The 17675-nt window shown below is 35.7% G+C and overlaps 1 protein-coding gene across 2 annotated transcripts; it reads left to right on the top strand.

Moving 5' to 3' along the window:
• The first annotated feature begins 252 nt into the window (after positions 1-252).
• Positions 253-17199, top strand: LOC120070850 (serine/threonine-protein kinase EDR1). 2 transcript variants are annotated; one of them, XM_039022737.1, is made up of 14 exons: positions 257-979; positions 2842-3255; positions 3708-3811; positions 5901-6166; positions 6244-7038; positions 7258-7298; positions 7768-7836; positions 13823-13923; positions 14095-14173; positions 14253-14351; positions 15647-15715; positions 15827-15876; positions 16505-16681; positions 16787-17199. In XM_039022737.1, the coding sequence occupies exons 1-14, from the start codon at positions 545-547 to the stop codon at positions 16920-16922; spliced, it is 2835 nt and encodes a 944-aa protein (XP_038878665.1). In that variant the 5' UTR covers positions 257-544; the 3' UTR covers positions 16923-17199. The 2 variants fall into 2 exon arrangements, with proteins under 2 accessions (XP_038878666.1, XP_038878665.1); XM_039022738.1 differs by lacking the exons at positions 15647-15715; positions 15827-15876; positions 16505-16681; positions 16787-17199 and having other exon boundaries at positions 253-979; positions 14070-14173; positions 14253-14357.
• Positions 17200-17675: the final 476 nt, after the last annotated feature.

Here is a 17675-nt window from a genome sequence, read left to right on the forward strand (position 1 = left end):
TTTTATTTTATTTATTTTTAAAAAGAAAATGGATAGTCCTTTTCCTTCACCCGGCAGATTGAATCAACTGCTGAGTTGGCGGGTTGTGATTGGGCTGTAACGGTCAGTGAGGTAACAGTCAGCGCAGGTCCGTTGATTAGTTGAATGTAAAATTTCTTACTATTTACTGAATTTTGGCCACTTTCTTTATACACACCAACACGTATAAAGAAGACTCACCACACCCACATTGACGGATATGAAGACGAGTGTGTGCAAAAAGACATAAATGTGGGTGCGTATTTTTTCTTCACGCGTTAATTCATTTTCCCTCCCAAGTTCCAACCATTTCCTCTGACCGTCGTAACCAAGAAAAGCAACAGCAGAGAGAGAGAGAGAGAGAGAGAGAGAGAGTTTAGAACCGAGTTTTGAGGAGCAGAGAAGGAGAATCGGTGGTTTTAGAGAGAGGAATTTGAAGTTGGCAGAGCTGGTGAGTGATTGAAAGTGGCTGAGAAAGTGAGGGGAAGTGAAGGAAAGTGTGGGAAAGATAGATTGCAGAAGAGGGATGAAACACATTTTCAAGAAGTTTCATATAGGAAGCAATCACGAGCCGAATCGGTCCAGCGAGAATCCGTCGCCTGTAGCAGCGTCGTCTTCACCATGTGTTTCTGATAATCGTCCTGCAACTGCTCCGGGTCAGACTTCCGGCAACTCTCCGTCCAGTCCTTCATCGTCGCCGTCGCTGGCAACAACTCCTCCAGGGGGTGGAAGCGTTACTCCGGTTTCGGTGCCTCCCAATCGCGCTGATTACTTTTCTTCAGAGGAGGAGTTTCAGGTTCAGCTTGCCCTAGCTATTAGTGCATCGAATTCGGACTTCCGGGATGATCCAGAGAAGGATCAAATTAGAGCTGCGACACTTTTGAGCTTGGGAAATCATCGGATTGATTCCACTGCCAGGGACCAGGGAGATGCTGCGGAGGTGCTCTCGAGACAATATTGGGTGAGATTTCTTGCTTTTTTGGGAGTTCATTTGACCAAGTTTTGAATATTAGCATAAAAAACAGAATTAATGAGATAAAGGTTCAAGGTTTATGCAGCTAAAAGACAGTAGTTCCATCTCTGATCCCATTGTACCACGCAACCTACAGCTATGTGGTTAAGTGCGCGAAACTTGGCCATTTATAGTCGTACTTGGGCACTGCATTAATTATTAATTTTACATTACAAGCATATTGAGTAGACTAGAATTCAGGATATATTTTTTTGCTCCCCCTACATTTGCATCGTGTCTGGGATGGTTCATATGTCAAGAATAGATTTACAACGTCTAGCATTTCCATTGGTTTAGACTAACTACTTCAAGGACTGAAATTAAAAAATTATCATGAACATAAAAGCATCAGGCACCTGCATAATTGTAGAGTTGTTTGGTTCATTGGAAAAATCACGACTCCTTATATAAATAGATATTTAAGAGAAGTTTAAAAGAAGCATATTTGAAACAAGAAGGAAAAAATTAATTGTTTTAAATTACTTATGTTTAAGAAAACTAGTTGCTTCTTATGTTTGCTACATTTTCTAGTCAATTCAGAAGGTAGTTGCTGCATCAATGTATTGTAAAGTATGGTTCATCGGTGGTAAGTATGGTCCACATCTCTTCGAGTTGCAAGTTGGATTGAAGACATGTACTGGAATCCGTGGAAGGATATCGCTCTTGAGTTTCCCTTTTTCTCCCATCTCGTCTGTTGTGTGGTCGGAGATGGTAAAGAAACGTATTTTTACAAAGACGATTGGACGGGGGACAGACCCCCCATGCTCTATGTTTCCTCGTTTATATCTTTTGTCCATTCTTAAAGATCGTTTGATCTTTGATTTCTTAGTTTTCTTGTGTGTGCGCGGGGGGGTGGAGGGGCTGCTTTTGTTCTCTTTTTTGGGTTTCATCGTTTCTTGACCAATAGGGATAGGACAAAGATGACCTCTCTGTTTCTTTGATTGGGGAAGTTTCATTTAGGATTGGGAGAAGGGATGCAGTCTTGATCCCTTAGAGGTTTCCTCTTGTAAATCTTTCTTTCATCATCTTTATCCTTCTCCCACTAGCGTGTATGTTTTTGATATCTTGTGGAGGATTAAGATTTCAATTTCTTTACTTGGCAAGTTTTACTAGATTGTGTGAACACTATGGATCGACTCTTGAGGATGTTGCCCTTCTTCGGTGGGTCGTTTTTTGTTGTATTCTTTGTTAGAAGGTGGAGGAAGACTTGGATCACTTACTTTGGAGCTGTGAATTTGTGAAAATCACGTGGAGTCGTTTCTTTCAAAAGTTTGTGTTTGTGCATGCTCATTAGAGCGGTATCAAAGAAACAGTCAGGGAGTTCCACCTCAATCTGTCTGTTAACGAGAAATGCTGCTTCTTATGGTTTGCTAGGGTGCGTGCTTTGTTATAGATATTTAGGGGGAGAGAAATAATGGAGTCTTTAGGGATGTGAAGAGGGACCCTTGTGATCTTTGGGCCTTGGTGGGGTTTCATGTTTTTTTTTAGCTTCGATTTCGATGGCTTTTTGTAATTATTCATCATAAAACATTTTACTTAGTCGGAGCCCCTTTTTGTAGGGTTTTTTTTTTATGACTTTTTTTTTTTTTTTGGGTATGCCATTGTATTCTTTATATTTTTTCTCAACGCAAACATTCTTTTATTTTTTTCTCAATGAAAACAGTTGTTTCAATAAGAAAAACATTGGAGGAGTTGGAATTGCCACTTAGACATTTGCCTTTTCACATTGCATTGATATTCTTTTTTCTTGCTACTCTAAACTGTAGGACCATTCAGTCTTTAACTAATATTATTTTTTATTGCATTTTAAGGAATACAATCTGCTTGACTATGAAGAAAAAGTGGTCAATGGGTTTTATGATGTCCTTTCTACGGATTCAGCAGTCCAAGGAAAAATTCCATCTCTATCTGATATTGAAGCAAGCTTTGGTAGTTCTGGATTTGAAGTTGTGATGGTCAATATGACTGTTGATCCTGCACTAGAAGAGCTAGTGCAAATTGCTCAATGTATTGCAGATTGCCCTGGGACTGAGGTCAGGGTTTTGGTTCAGAGGCTTGCTGAGCTTGTTATGGGGCATATGGGGGGACCTGTAAAGGACGCCCATTTTATGCTAGCAAGGTGGATGGAAAGAAGCACAGAGTTAAGGACTTCTCTTCAGACCAGTGTATTGCCTATTGGTTCAATTAATATTGGCCTCTCAAGACATCGGGCATTACTTTTCAAGGTTGGTAGTTGCAAATGTCTCTAAAATATCTGTAGTATCACGCAGCCTGATTTTTATTGAAGATTACCTTGTAGCATCATGAGTGGTCATGACTCATGATGGCTTATGGTAGAGCTTTCCTATGTGAAATGGCTTGTTCATGGTAATAGAGCACGTGGTTATACTGTTAATATGGAAAACTTGATAAAGTTCCGTTTTCTTGTTTAGTTATTATTACACCCTTGAAATAACCCAATGGTTTCATAGCTTCATGGTTTTTACACACTTGAAATAAAGATCCTAGAACCCCAATAAGGTTTCAGGAAAATAAAAATTTCTGGGTGTGACAAGTTCCGACCATACTGTTTTTGGTGATATATTGTTATATATATATATTATTTAAAGCTTTATCATTATTGAACCAAAGCTTTACTGACTTTATAAGAACATATCGCCTTCTTCTCTGGATATAGGTGTTAGCTGACAGTATCAAGATGCCTTGTAGGCTTGTTAAAGGTAGTCACTATACTGGCGTTGAAGAAGATGCTGTCAACATTATAAAGTTGGAGGATGAAAGGTATATCCTTGTTCTGTTCCATTTATTTCATCAGTAATGGTGAATTTGAATTTAAATAACTGGGTAAAAGAGTCATATGTAATAGATACTATTTTGTTTGGGTAAGGTAGTTGGCCGTTTGAAGCTCTCTTAGATAATCAGTTCCACTGGACTCCTTCACGGTTTGTTATGTTTTGTTTTACTTTATTCAGTTTTTATTGAAGTGAAGGTAAACATACCACGTCTGAAGCATCTCCCATGTTTCCGAAAAGATCCTCCCGTTAATTCGTTTTTTTGCAAAGTTGCTGGAAGATTATAGTTCTTACAAGTTCATGCGATGTAGGCCTTGTTTTTGGTAATTTGGAATGTTAGTCTCAACGACATTTTCAAGTTTAGCTTCTCACTTGTTTTGATCATCTGGAGTCGGCTCGTCTCAAATCCATTCCATCATTTCCCTGGCTTCTCTATTCATGTTTTATGTCTTATTTGGGATGCTTAATATTTCCTCTATCGTGTTTTAGTTCTTTATCTTTATATTTGTTGCTCTTCTTGTTTTTCATTTGCTTATCTTCCTTCGGGATTTATGTAACTTGATCATTAGTCTCTTCATTTCATCAATGAAAAGTCTTGTTTACTTTTAAAAAAAAGGAAAAAAAAAAAAAAAGAAAGAAGAAGAAGTTGGACTCTCCTTGTAAATTTTGTAAAGCCTCATTTGTTGGTTGGGTTCTTATGCTTTTTTTTTTTTTTCTTCCTAGGAATTAATGATACGAAACTTTTCATTAAGGAAATGAAAAGAGACTAGTGCTTTGAGATACAAAAGGATACTACAAAAACATAGCGTAAACAACTAACCACAAGGGACTAGGACAAAAACCTAAGACTCAAGTAATAAAATAAAGCATAACAGAATGATTATGAGGATAATTGGGTTCTTATGTTTGTGGATATATTTTTCAGTAAATGTTAGTCTTTAATTCTTAATGGTGTCCTTTAGCTGTAATAATTATGAAGATAATTGTACAGTGGACCCAAGATGAATATGGCCAACATTTTACATCTTTTTTAATAAAAAAAAATGTTTTACTTGTGTCATCATCCGTGGATATTACCAAAACAACCTTATCATGCACGCATGTTGGGCTCTTACTACTGTGGAGCAAAGAGCAGCAAGAGAAAATAGAGAGTGAGGAGCAAAAAATTCAACTCAAAGGAATGAGAGAATCGAGAGTAGCCAGGGTGAGAGAGTGAGAGAAAATAGAGAGAGTGAGAAGCATAAAATTCTGAACCCAAAGGAATGGGAAAAGAGAGAGGAGTGAAAGGGAGAGAAAATAGAGAGAGAGATGGGCTAAAAAAACCTAAACTCAAAGGAGCTAAGAGGGTGAGAGTGAGATCCTAATCTGCATGCAAAATAATCCGTTTTGGTAATTCTATTTGATATGACGTAAGGCCCTGGTAAAAAAAAACTTGAGTTTTACAAGGTAGGACATACTTCATTTTGGGTCCAAATTTTGGGCCATCCTTACGACTCTCCCATCCCAAACATTTATTGTTGTAGTTGGTCTTCCCCTATATTATACATACATTTAATTTGCCTTGCTTAAAATTGAATTATTGATGATGTTTGGTCCTTTGTGAGATTCTATGTTTCTTTTTTATGTTTCTTTTTGGACTTTGGTTTCGAAGACTTTTGTAATTATCTTATAGGTAGTATCTTACTTAGTTGGAAATCCTTCCTTTAGAGGGTTTTAGGTGGGCTTCATTTTTGGTATGCCTTGTATTCTTTCGTTTTTTTTCCCAATGAAAGCCATTGTTTCTATAAAATATTGAATCATTGTTAAGAATTTCAATTTTGTACAAGAAACCAAACTTTACTTGAAAGGAAACTTTGTTAAGAAATTCTACTATTATCAATTGGGGAGCTGTTTTAACTCTGTGGCAGTTGTTGGGGTTTATTTCCCCTTGGAATTTCAGTGGTTCAATAAACAACACTTTGTTTCTTATGAATAGAAACTAAAAATGAGAATGATGTAAAACCAGTCCTAAAAGGCTCATTTAGTGTTATGCCGACTTCTAAAATCAATTTATACAAATATTTAATGTCTACTTTCAGGGAGTTTTTGGTTGATCTAATGGCAGCTCCTGGAACACTTCTACCGGCAGACATATTTAATGCAAAGGACACTACTAACTTTAAGCCTTACAACCCTAAAGTAAGCAAAATTCCTTCTCTTCACCACTCCAAAGATGGAATTTCTTCTGCAAAACCATCATCAGCACTTGAGGAAGGCAGCAGTAAAAACTTTGAAGCAGAGGCCATCTCACTGGTGGATGGGAAACTGAGCTATGGAAGGGCAGAGTCTGTGCCGTCAAGCTCAGGTGTGTAGATGACATTTACATTATTTCTGTACCTGCTAGAATAACTTCAGATTAATAGGAAAATCTTTCCTTGTTAGGAACTGGGACTTCCCGATACAAAGGGGCCCATCTTGGCGATGGCAATGTTAGATTGAATGTCAATGTAGTTCCATTTGGTCAAAGCTCCGAGGATTCCAAAAATCTTTTCGCAGACCTTAATCCCTTCCAAATAAAAGGAACTGGAAAAAGTTTCATTCCTAACAAACTCTCAGATAATAAAATTGAGGAGCTCCAGAAACCTACTATTGGGCATCCTGCTGTACCGTTATGGAAAAATCGGGTTGCTTTCAATGCAGTTCCCAATAAAAATGAGTATGATTATATGGAGGGCCGTTTTCCAAGAATTAGCCGTGGACCTAATGATCATAATCTGGCATTGTCTTCTTCCAACTCTACTGTCTCTGAAAATGTCAATCCTGGTGGTTCAGGAACACCTACCGACTTGAGTACATTGACCAGAAGTGCTGAAGTTGGAAGTTCTTCATCTAAAATGAACTCACGGCCAGCATCTGCAATGATTGAGCCTAATATTTTGCCTTTGATTGACGAACAAAACAGAAATTCCAATGGAGAACATTCGGGAAATGCAGAAATGGAGGATGAAAAGGTAGATGCTGTTGATGGGCGCGAAAATTTAATCAGATTTGATAACCGTAGAAAGTTCACATACGACAGATCTGTGGGGACCAATTTGATATTGAAGGATCCGGGAAGTCCCAGCCTGTTGGTCAATCCAAGTACGAATAGGTTTGAGCAAGTTTATGATGATGTGGATGTAGGTCAATGTGAAATCCAATGGGAGGACCTCATTATTGGTGAAAGGATTGGACTAGGTACGCTATGGCTGATAAGAATCTTTCTATCGATCTCACACACATTATATGGGCAGAGGTTGGAAATAAAATATTTATTGCTTCACTGATCACTCCATGGTTAAACTTATTTCCAAATTGCTCTCTCCTGTAATGATTAAATCTTTGAAATAGTTTACCTTTGGTTCCCTGGGGGGTCTTCATTTTTCCTTCTTTTAATTTCACGTTTTCTATATATAGGTTCATATGGAGAAGTCTACCATGCTGATTGGAATGGAACAGTGAGCTATATTATCTCTATTTCTATGTTATTTCATTCTGTAGCCAGTCTTCCAATATTAAACTTGGCACATTCATTTTTTGATTTCTTTAGCTTCAATAACTTGTCTGATTCATGTTGATTCTGGTAACTCTCTAGTCAGGGTTATGATAAAATGCCTGAATTATTATGTTGAAATTATTAAACTATCACTAAACCCCGATCATATCCAATCATTTAATTACCATTAAATCTAAAAGCTTGAAATAATTGCCTAGGCTGTCTTAACACCCACTTATGGGCTTAAATATTAATTTGTGCTAAATCTGAATATCAATTAAGGAAGAAATGACAATGTTAAAGTTTGAATGCAAGAACTCTAGCTTTGATCAGTTGTTACCGTGTTCCAATTATTTAGAAAATTTAATTTTAAGCTGTTAACTATATGAGCAACAGTACCTAACATTTGGATGTTATTGACGGATTTGCAGGAGGTCGCTGTGAAGAAATTCTTAGACCAGGATTTTTCTGGCGCTGCTTTAGCTGAGTTCAAAAGAGAAGTAAGTGGAGCCGTTACTTCCATGACAACTATAGACTTCTCAGTGCATAACTTGATGGAAAAAGAGTATATGTTTAATAGTTTCTCTTATATAAAAGTAAAACCTATCAAAATAATGAAACTTTTTCAATCGTATTCACATCTCGAGTATTTGCCTCAATAATGATTTGTATACTTTTACTCTTTTTTTTATTAACATATGATACTCCTATAACAATTGGTACATATTAAATATACAGAAAAAACTAAATATTAATGGAGTTTATAAATCAGAAATAATAATAAGAGAGGTCCAAATGAATACAAGTTCAACACTTGTCAGGCACAATGTCAAATACTAGTTAATCACAATAAGCACGTGTTCAACACTTGAGAACATTTTGAGGGTGCAATACATAAAAATGTTTAACTGTAGTTTTTGGGAGACATTTCAAATGTCTCTCTCTAAATCTCCAAAATACAATATGTAATACTAGGGGCGTTCAAACTGGATTGAAAACCGATCTGACCGATTGAAACTAACTAAACCAATATCAGTCGGTTGACTTTATGCTTGGATTAGTCATAGTCGATTTTTTCTTCTAGAAAAACCCTATGTAATACAATTGGAAATAAAGAAAAGGAAAATTTGCTAAAAAAAAACCCAAAGAAAATAACTAATAAACGCATGATAGGATACATTATTATAGTATCTAATCTATGAACGTAAATAAAAATAAAATACTTTTAACAAATCAAATAAATCTGTTAGTTGATATAGTTAAATTTACCTTCACCCATGAACTTAAACTTTTGGGTCAATTGGTGATTTAAGATGGTATCAGATTAAGTTGGTTCAAGAGGTCCTGGGTTCAATCATGATGTAGCTTAAAGGAGATACAAGGAGAATTCTCTCCAAGAATCAAGATTGTTGATCTTTTATTAGAATGAATAATATATTTCATACAAGAGGGGAAGGTTCCTATTTATAGAGTTTTACTACAAGTGGGGGTAAAAAGGGAATTAACTTAGAATATTACCTAATTACCCAATTGACCCATATTCTTCTTACATCATTCTACCTCCAAAAAGAAACTCGCCTTTGAGTTTTAAAAAGAAAAAAATTATGAAGCAAACAAGGAATAAAATAAACTTGCTCAACGGAGTATGACTAAACCAACCTCCTACATTTTGAACAAAAATATTATGATCAAAGGTATAAATTCGAGACAAAAAATCTAATATTATTACCAAAAGATGAACTTCTCCATTGGGTATAAACCCAAAAAAGATGTTTCCTTCAAGCTCATTCAAAACCGTATTCAAAGGACCAATCACTAAAAGACCACCTTCTAAGGAAAATCATTCAAGATTAACGTCTTCTTTATCATTCGCTTCAAGTTTTTTGACAGTGTGGTGATCCATTTCCATCGCAATCAGCGTGTCCCTTTCTTGTTAGATTTTTGCTTGGTGTTTGATACTTCTTTTTCATCTTCTTCGTTGGATTTTTCTTCTTCATTCGAAACTGTTTCCATATCAACATCTTCAAATTCTTGTTTTTCTTCAATTTAATCTTCAAAATTTTCTATTTGAAAATTTTCCAACCGTGATTCTTTTGTTATTTCTTCGGTATACGAAATCAATCCGTTCTTGAACTCTTGCAAATGAATTGATAGTTGATCAATATGTTGAGTCATTTTCTCCAATGAACGTTGGATTTCTTTTGTTATTTTCTTTATTTCCTCCAATGCTACAGGATCTAAGTAATCATTTTGTTGGATTCTTGAATATGTTTTAATCTCATGATGGGTATAGGACTCATCCATTGATTCTGTTGAATCAACCTTTCTTGATCGTATTTCATAACCAAAAGAGTAATTTTAAGTCTTGAACGTTTTTCTTGGGCTGTAAAAATCTATTCTTGATGATTCTTTAATTCATCTAACTCCCAATCTATACGCTGATATCTTGAAAAATGGGTTTGATTGGATCTTTGGGCCCTTTTTCGATATTGTCGCCTTCTTATTCCGTCCCAAACTGCCCTTGATACATCATGGAATCACTAGAATCAAATTTCCAATGTGGATAATGATAGGTTCTTTGAGAAAATCGAGCAGGGCAAAATTAGTATGTTGAAATTCTTCTTTGGAATCACTTGAGTCAGAATTCCAGCACTATTTTTTGAAGTAAATTTGATTTTCTTGCCCATTCCAATTGTTGTATTTTTTCTTGGATGTCTTCTTTGGTCGGTAATAGTCCATTCTTGCAAAATCTTGAAAAATCTTTAGTTTCTTCTTTCTTTCTTGGAATTTCAAGGTATCTCCCTAATTAGATGTGTGTTGTTTGGCAATGAGCACAACGCACGAAGCTCCCTCTTGTGATCAACGTCGCCAAGGGTTTTCCGGTCTTCTATTGACAACAGTCAATCTTGGCTGGTGGTCGCTCTAATACCAATTGATTTTGAGGAATCAACCTTTGTTGCCACAAATTTTCACTTTGGGGATCCTTTCTTGGAGAGAATCTTGGCCTTTCTTAATTTTTTGTCCACATAAAAGCCTCTTCTTTTTTTCCAGCAGTCGAGAATGATAATCCTTGGACTTCCTGGTTTTCTTGTTCATTCAAGCTTTCTTGCACGGGTTCTTTACCTTTATTCATCCTACTGAATTCTCGAGTCAGTTGTTCAATGGCTAGCTTCATGTCATTTACTGTAGATTGAGTACTTCTTTGAGATTTCCCACAAAATCTTCTACTTGCTGCAACCAAATATTAAGAGATCTTGGAGACGAAGAAGCTTCTGCTTCATTAGGGGGTGGAGGGGGATTTTTGGGATTCTTTCCCGTCATCAGGTCACCGTTCACGTGGGTGCTCTGATACCAAAACTAATGCAATCAAATCTTGGAGAAATCTTGGAGCTAAAAAATCTGAGATCTTTATTGAATGAATAAGAGATAACAAGGCCATCTTTAAATAAACCCAAAGGTGAAGTGTGTGTTCACACCTAACTAACTTAACTTTAACCCAATTAAACTTAACTCTAACCTCTTTAAATAGACCCAAAGAGGAAGGGCTTGTTCACACCTAAACTAAAAATGTTTTACAAAAATATAAAGAGAATAAAAATACAAGAATTACTAAAATACCTTTACATCAAAACATCTATTGTGTTATTTCCTCCCAAATTAATATTGTTTTCCACTTGTTGGGTCTTCTTCATATATCAAGCCCACAAGTGAGGGGGAGTGTTAGTTGATGTAATTAAATCTACCTACCTTCATCCATCAGCTTAAGCTTTTGGGTCAATTAGTGATTTAAAGAAAATACATTCCTCAAACTGGATTGTATATAGAATACAAGCCAAGCTTCGAGTCGAATTTCTTAAAAATTGTCTGACAATACTTTGGCGGGGATGTTAGCAATTTGATGACGTGATGGAACACAATTTAACTCCACTATGTTATTGTCCACTCTCTCAAATGTGTAATGATGATCTATCTCTATGCATTTTGGTCTATTATGATGCATGAGACTTTTTTCAATGCTGATGGCTGATTTACCATCCCATAACATTTTCATTGAATTACGAGTCTCAATTTTCAGCTCTAAAAAGTTCTTGGAACCACATTTCTGATATATTCAGCTTCTGCACCACTTATTACACTTGGTTATTCTTTACTTCTCCAAGTGGCTAACTCTCAAACATAAGAGCAATAGCCAATTGTAGATCTTTGGTCAGTTAATTTTCCAGCCTAGCTAGCATCAGTGTAAAGTTCTATCACTTTGTTTGATGGCTTTTTGAATAATAGCTCGGCTTCAAGATGACATTCATTTGGATTGTTCATATACCGACGAACAATACTCCCTGGTGCATCGAAGATTAATTAACTTTCACAGTAGTCTTTGATATATGCTTGTCATTTGAAATAACCCTTCATTTTTGTGGTGATCTAGATTTGGATCCATGGGTTATTTGTCTATACCCAAGATTTTGTCTCCTTTTATAAGTTTAGAATATATTTTCTCCGTGAACTTACAATACCATGTGTGCCACTTCCTTGCCTAAAAAATCCCACAAACTTTCCAGATCTTTGATTTCAAACTTAGTTGCTAACATCCTTTTAAGGTTGAGGATCTCTTCCAGATAATTCCCCTGCAATGATGATATCATTCGCATATACAATCAAAATTGCAATTTTTCTATTTGATGATTTCTCGAACAAGGCATGATAAGCTTGACATTGATAAGATCCCACTTTTAATTAGTGTTATAGTGAATCTGCCAAACCATGCACGTGGAGATTTAAAAAGGGCCCCTCTGCTGGAATTCCAATTTCCAACTTTATAGAAATGTCACATGTGGAACAATTACAAAAAAAAAAAAAAAAAAAAAAAAAAAAATTGAAATCAAAGGGTCCTTCTTCATGCCTTAAAAACTCTATTATTACTTCCACCTCACAAGTCCCGTAACAATGCGCACATGCCAATCAACTATAAGAACCGACCCTTCTCTTATAAAGGGTTGGAGGGGCAACTATGTGATCATATCCCTGATATTCCTTTGGTGAGCAAACGAGAAACCAGACTCCTGAAAGAAATGGAACCGAAAAAGGAGAGCCCACAGAGAAGGAAACCCACAAAAAAGAAAAGAGAGCAAAAAAACAAAAAGGAAGCCCACAAAAAAGGAGACATGCAACAAATTACAAAAGGGGGCTCCAATCAATGAATAATTACAAAGAAAAAGAAGGATCTAATGTCTTTAAACTTTTAATTTTGTGTCTAATAGATTTCTACAGTTTAAAAATATAAATAGATTTTTTTCAATTGTCATTAGGTCATTGACATATACAACATGTTTTACAAATTTATTCAACTTAAAATCGAAATTAGTTTTTGCTGGATGTTAAATTTTGAATTCCGTGATCAACAGGTTCGTGAATTTTTTTAAATGCCATGCGTATATGTTAGATTTTTGAAAATTAACATGTCACCTTTATGTGATGTCCATGCTTCTTAGATCATAGTATGAGACCAATGATGGTCTTTGTTCATAAAACTTATCACTCTAAAAAGAAAAAAAAGGTTAAACTAAAAGTTCAGTCATTGAACTTTTATGTTTGTGTCTAATACCTTCAAGTTTTAAGAAGGATCTAATGTCTTTGAATTTCAATTTTGTGTCTAATAGATTTTCAAAGTTTAAAAATATCAAATGGGTTTTTTTCAGTTGTGTCGTTAGGTCATTGACATATACAACATGTTTTATGAATTTATTGAACTTAAAATTGAAATTAGTTTTTATAGGATGTTAAACTTTCAATTTTGCGTTTAATAGGTTTGTGAATTTTTTAAAATGTTAGATAGGGTTAAGGACATATTAGACAAAATTGAAAGCTCTTAGATTTATTAGGCCCAAATAGAAAGTTGAGGGATTTCTTAGACAACCTTTGAAAGTTCAGAGAGAAGACTTATTAGACACAAAACTGAAAGTTTAAAGACCTATTAAACATTTTTTTAAAAAAAAGTTTAGGAGCCTCTTTGATGCTAACACTAACGTGAATATTTGTAATTTAATGAAAAATATATTACAGGTCCACTTCTTAATCCCCATGACACGAGTTCTGGCTCCAACTCATTTCTTCACTCTTCAATCCAGATGCCTCCTCGAAGCTTGATTCTCTCCTCCCTCAATTCTTCAATAAGACCACCATTCTTCTACCGTGATTCCAACACCATTTAGAGAACTTTTTGTTCTGATTCTAGTTTATATTAGATAATGCAGGATGGTGTGGACTAAAAACCAATGGGGCAAAATATGAAATCTTTTATGAAGTTCGGTGTTGCTTCATATGGTCAATTTGTTTTCTAGTAACTTGAGAAATGCAACTTAATGAGCAATAGTTAATATAAAAAAGTAGTTACAGGGAATGATTTTTATACTTGCATCTTGTTTGAATTTATATATTCAATCAACTATCTTTGACAATGGACTCATATATTATCTCTTCTGATGTAAGGTACTGATAATGCGGCAGCTGCGTCATCCAAATATTGTTCTTTTTATGGGTGCTGTCACTCGTCCTCCTAACCTTTCCATTGTTACTGAGTTTCTTCCAAGGTATGCATTCAATTTTGCTCAAGTTTCTCAATAGGTACCACCATCCCAACCTCCCCGTAAGAGGAAGAAAAAATAACGAAGAAACAAGGAAGAAGAAAAATGTTTAGATCATCTTATACATGCCTTTGTCCGTTTTTTGATCGAAGTTTTCTCGATGCAATTGAACTCCAGAGGAAGCTTGTACCGGATCATTCACCGCCCACACTGTCAAATTGATGAAAAGCGCAGAATAAAAATGGCCCTTGATGTGGTATATGACTAATTTTAATATCTTATTCAACTAATGTTTGATAAAAATTTCCTCTTCTGAATTCTTTATACAATGGCAGGCCAGGGGCATGAATTGCTTGCATACAAGTAATCCAACAATTGTTCACCGAGACCTGAAGTCACCGAATCTTTTGGTTGATAAGAACTGGAATGTGAAGGTATAACAAGTCTCCTACTGCTGATGCTTTTCGTCCATGGTTCTATTAATTACTGCTTTTGTGACTCATTCACCAAGTTCTGAAGTCACCCAAAAGTTCTTTTAAGTGAATAAACAAATGTCATCAAGGTCACAAGGAGCGTGCAGAAGATAACAAGGAGATTAAAATAGAAAAAAGAAAAAAGAAAAACTATAATAAGGGTACCTAAAGGGGCACGGACTGTTGGGTAATCAAGAAAAATGAGTACCAACAAAAGAATGTTCAGAAAAGTGAAGTTAAAGAGAGGCGATAAAGTGCTCCAGCCAAAACTACCTCCCATCACCTATTAGTGGCGAAAGTATTTGCCCCCTTTTTTTTTTGAATAAATATTCCACAAAATAACTAAAAATCAAACAGCCAAAGTAAATGATATTTATTTGGAAATGGTAGGTTCAAAACAATTTCCTCCGTTATTATGTGCCTACTAGAACTCTGAATCATAGAGATATCCATAAACTAGAAAAAATGAAACCAGAACTTTTCCAAGTCTTGAAAGCTTCTTTCTTTCCGTCTCTTGCAGCCTTCTCCTTAGAAAGTTGTCCATTGCTGTGTTGTTTCTATGCCCCCTCCTTTTCTCTTCACTTGACCTACTAAAAATTAGGTTAATTTTGAAATTGCTGATCTGGTGCCAGTGTTAAATGGTCTCTTGGCTTTGTTGGTTTACATGTGCTGGTCCACAATGCAGGCTTTTAGCTTAGTTAATCTTAATCAGCATCACATCGAAATACACTTGACAAAATCTCAGCCTCTCTTTAATAGTGTCTTTTTCTAAAGCTGCGCAATCCTGAGGGATGTGCCTGTTTCTGCTTATGTTTTCTTTGATTTGGTATTCTTATTTTTGTACGGGTCCTCTACTCCCTCGTTCTTTCATTCTTAATACAGTTTTGTCTCTCTCTTATTTTTTCTTCTAAAAAGAAAAAAAAAGGAAAAAAGAAAAAAATCTTCTTTACTGCATCCATACTCCGAAAAAGAGAAAAAAAAAAGAAGAAAAAGAATCCTTTCTGAAGATGAAGGCACAGTGATTACCAAACTTGAACTTTGCCATGGGGCTCGAATGTGTGAACTTGCACAGAAAGTTTGAATTTGTCTTCTTCAGGTCAAAGAAAAAGCAAAAATAAGCTAGGTCACTTAACCAAGAATATTGGCTGTTCAATCTTTGATATGTATGGATTATATTACCTTTAGATGCTTAAAAATAGAAGGAATATTAGAATTTGTAACAGTCTTGTCTGTTGTATGGTTTCTTCACTGTGTAGGTATCAGATTTTGGATTGTCACGCCTGAAGCACAATACGTTTTTATCATCCAAATCAACTGGAGGAACGGTGAGAAGCTGAGAATGTTGATTTTTACTTTGATGTTTTCTTCAGATTTACTAAAATGCAGTACATAGCTGAGTTATATCATTGGTCTCTCATTTGCTTTCTATGTGTTAGCCTGAGTGGATGGCACCAGAAGTTCTTCGGAATGAGCCTTCAAATGAGAAGTAAGTTGGAGTTATGATGGTATTTCTCAAGTTCATTTTCAGTTCACGTTTGAGCATGAGATCTATGTCATCTTATGTCCGATCCTTCGATATGGCATCATATTACATTCTAGGTAGATGGTTAATTGTAGAATGGGAGGTATTTTCCAAAAAGTAGGTCAACATGATAACAGTGGAAACATGACAACCTGGATATGCAAGCGATTTGGCAATATGATATGGGATTTTTAAAAATATTGCAATTTGTAATCGAAATGCTTTTGCTAATCTTTTTCTGATTTCCGAAAAAATATAATTGAAAATCTTTTTGTGCATGTCGGAAAACATGATTTTGATCATACTAAATTTTAAAAAAAACAATTTGTCAAGTTAAGAACCATGCATAAAATTCAATGGGAGAGGAAAAACATGCTTTCAAACTAAAATCCCGTGAAAAATGACTAGAATATACTCGATGAAGAGGAATAATTTCAAAATTTCTTAGCCAAAAAACTCCATCTAGTATATGTTGGGCTGCGAAACAGATGAGAATTCGAGCATGATTCTGTGGTTATTTTTTTGTTGCAATGTGGCTAAGATGACTAGGAACTGTCACAGGATATGAATAGATTTTTCTTCAAATGCACAGGTGCGACGTTTATAGCTTTGGAATCATTCTATGGGAACTTGCTACATTGAGACTGCCTTGGAGTGGGATGAATCCTATGCAAGTTGTTGGTGCAGTAGGTTTCCAGAATCGACGACTCGAAATACCCAAGGAAGTGGATCCCACGGTTGCAAGGATAATCTGGGAATGCTGGCAAACGTAAGTTGTGTGTTTTTAGTACACTTTTTTACACATCAAGTTATAATATTTATGTTCCTTTTGTTTATGCTGTTGACTGCTTTTTCATGCAATCATTATTGCCAGCGATCCGAACTTGCGCCCCTCATTCTCACAATTAGCCAACATTCTGAAGCCGCTGCAGCGGCTCGTCCTACCACCACACTCAGACCAGCGAAGTTCATCGGTGCTGCAAGAGATTTCTGTAAATTCTACACCATAGATTGATATAGCTCATTTTTCTCAAGTGTGAATAAGGAAACTCCTTTTTGGTTTCCCTTGAGTGGGGCTGTATTGTATATTTTTGAAATGTAAAAACAAGTATTCAAAGAAAAGAGAAGAGAAAGAAAAAGATTAAAAAAGAAGGTTGTAGAGGTACATAACATGGATAAAAATGTAATGCTGTTGCTACAAAAAGACGGTAGCTCCATATTTTGTTTTTGTACAGTCGCCTGCTATTGGTTTGCGCTCCGGAAGTGAGACTTTGATCTCCTCTTTCATCCTTTTGCCTTCCTAGAACGTGAACTGAATGGAACTTTTCGTTTTGCAATTTGACCCTTTTGATTGCAACAATTTTGTGTTAGGAAAATCCCGTGTATCTGCTGATGCAAGCTATTTGCATTGGCATTAGGCCCAAAATTTGGAGTTTGAACTTGGCACTGGATGGCTTCAGCATTCCTTTGTTTTCCATGCAACATTATCTTTACTTGTCTTAAATACTTTGATGAGGGAAAGTTGGTTTCACAAATTCACATGAGTCCTTTCAATGTGCTTTGTCTTCATCACATGTTTCCTAGAAAAATTTTCAATAGGTCATGAAAAGGAACGTGCATATTGTGGGTACAGGTAATAATTTTCAATTCTGGTAAGTCTTTCATAATCATGCTTTCATATCTTTAGGATCTTTCTCATTTAGGTGTGATATCGGTTCAATCATGTACGTCTTTTGAATTCAGGGGTTACATTAGAAAGAATA

The sequence above is a fragment of the Benincasa hispida genome, chromosome 2 (assembly GCF_009727055.1).
Source record: "Benincasa hispida cultivar B227 chromosome 2, ASM972705v1, whole genome shotgun sequence".
Taxonomy (NCBI): domain Eukaryota; kingdom Viridiplantae; phylum Streptophyta; class Magnoliopsida; order Cucurbitales; family Cucurbitaceae; genus Benincasa; species Benincasa hispida.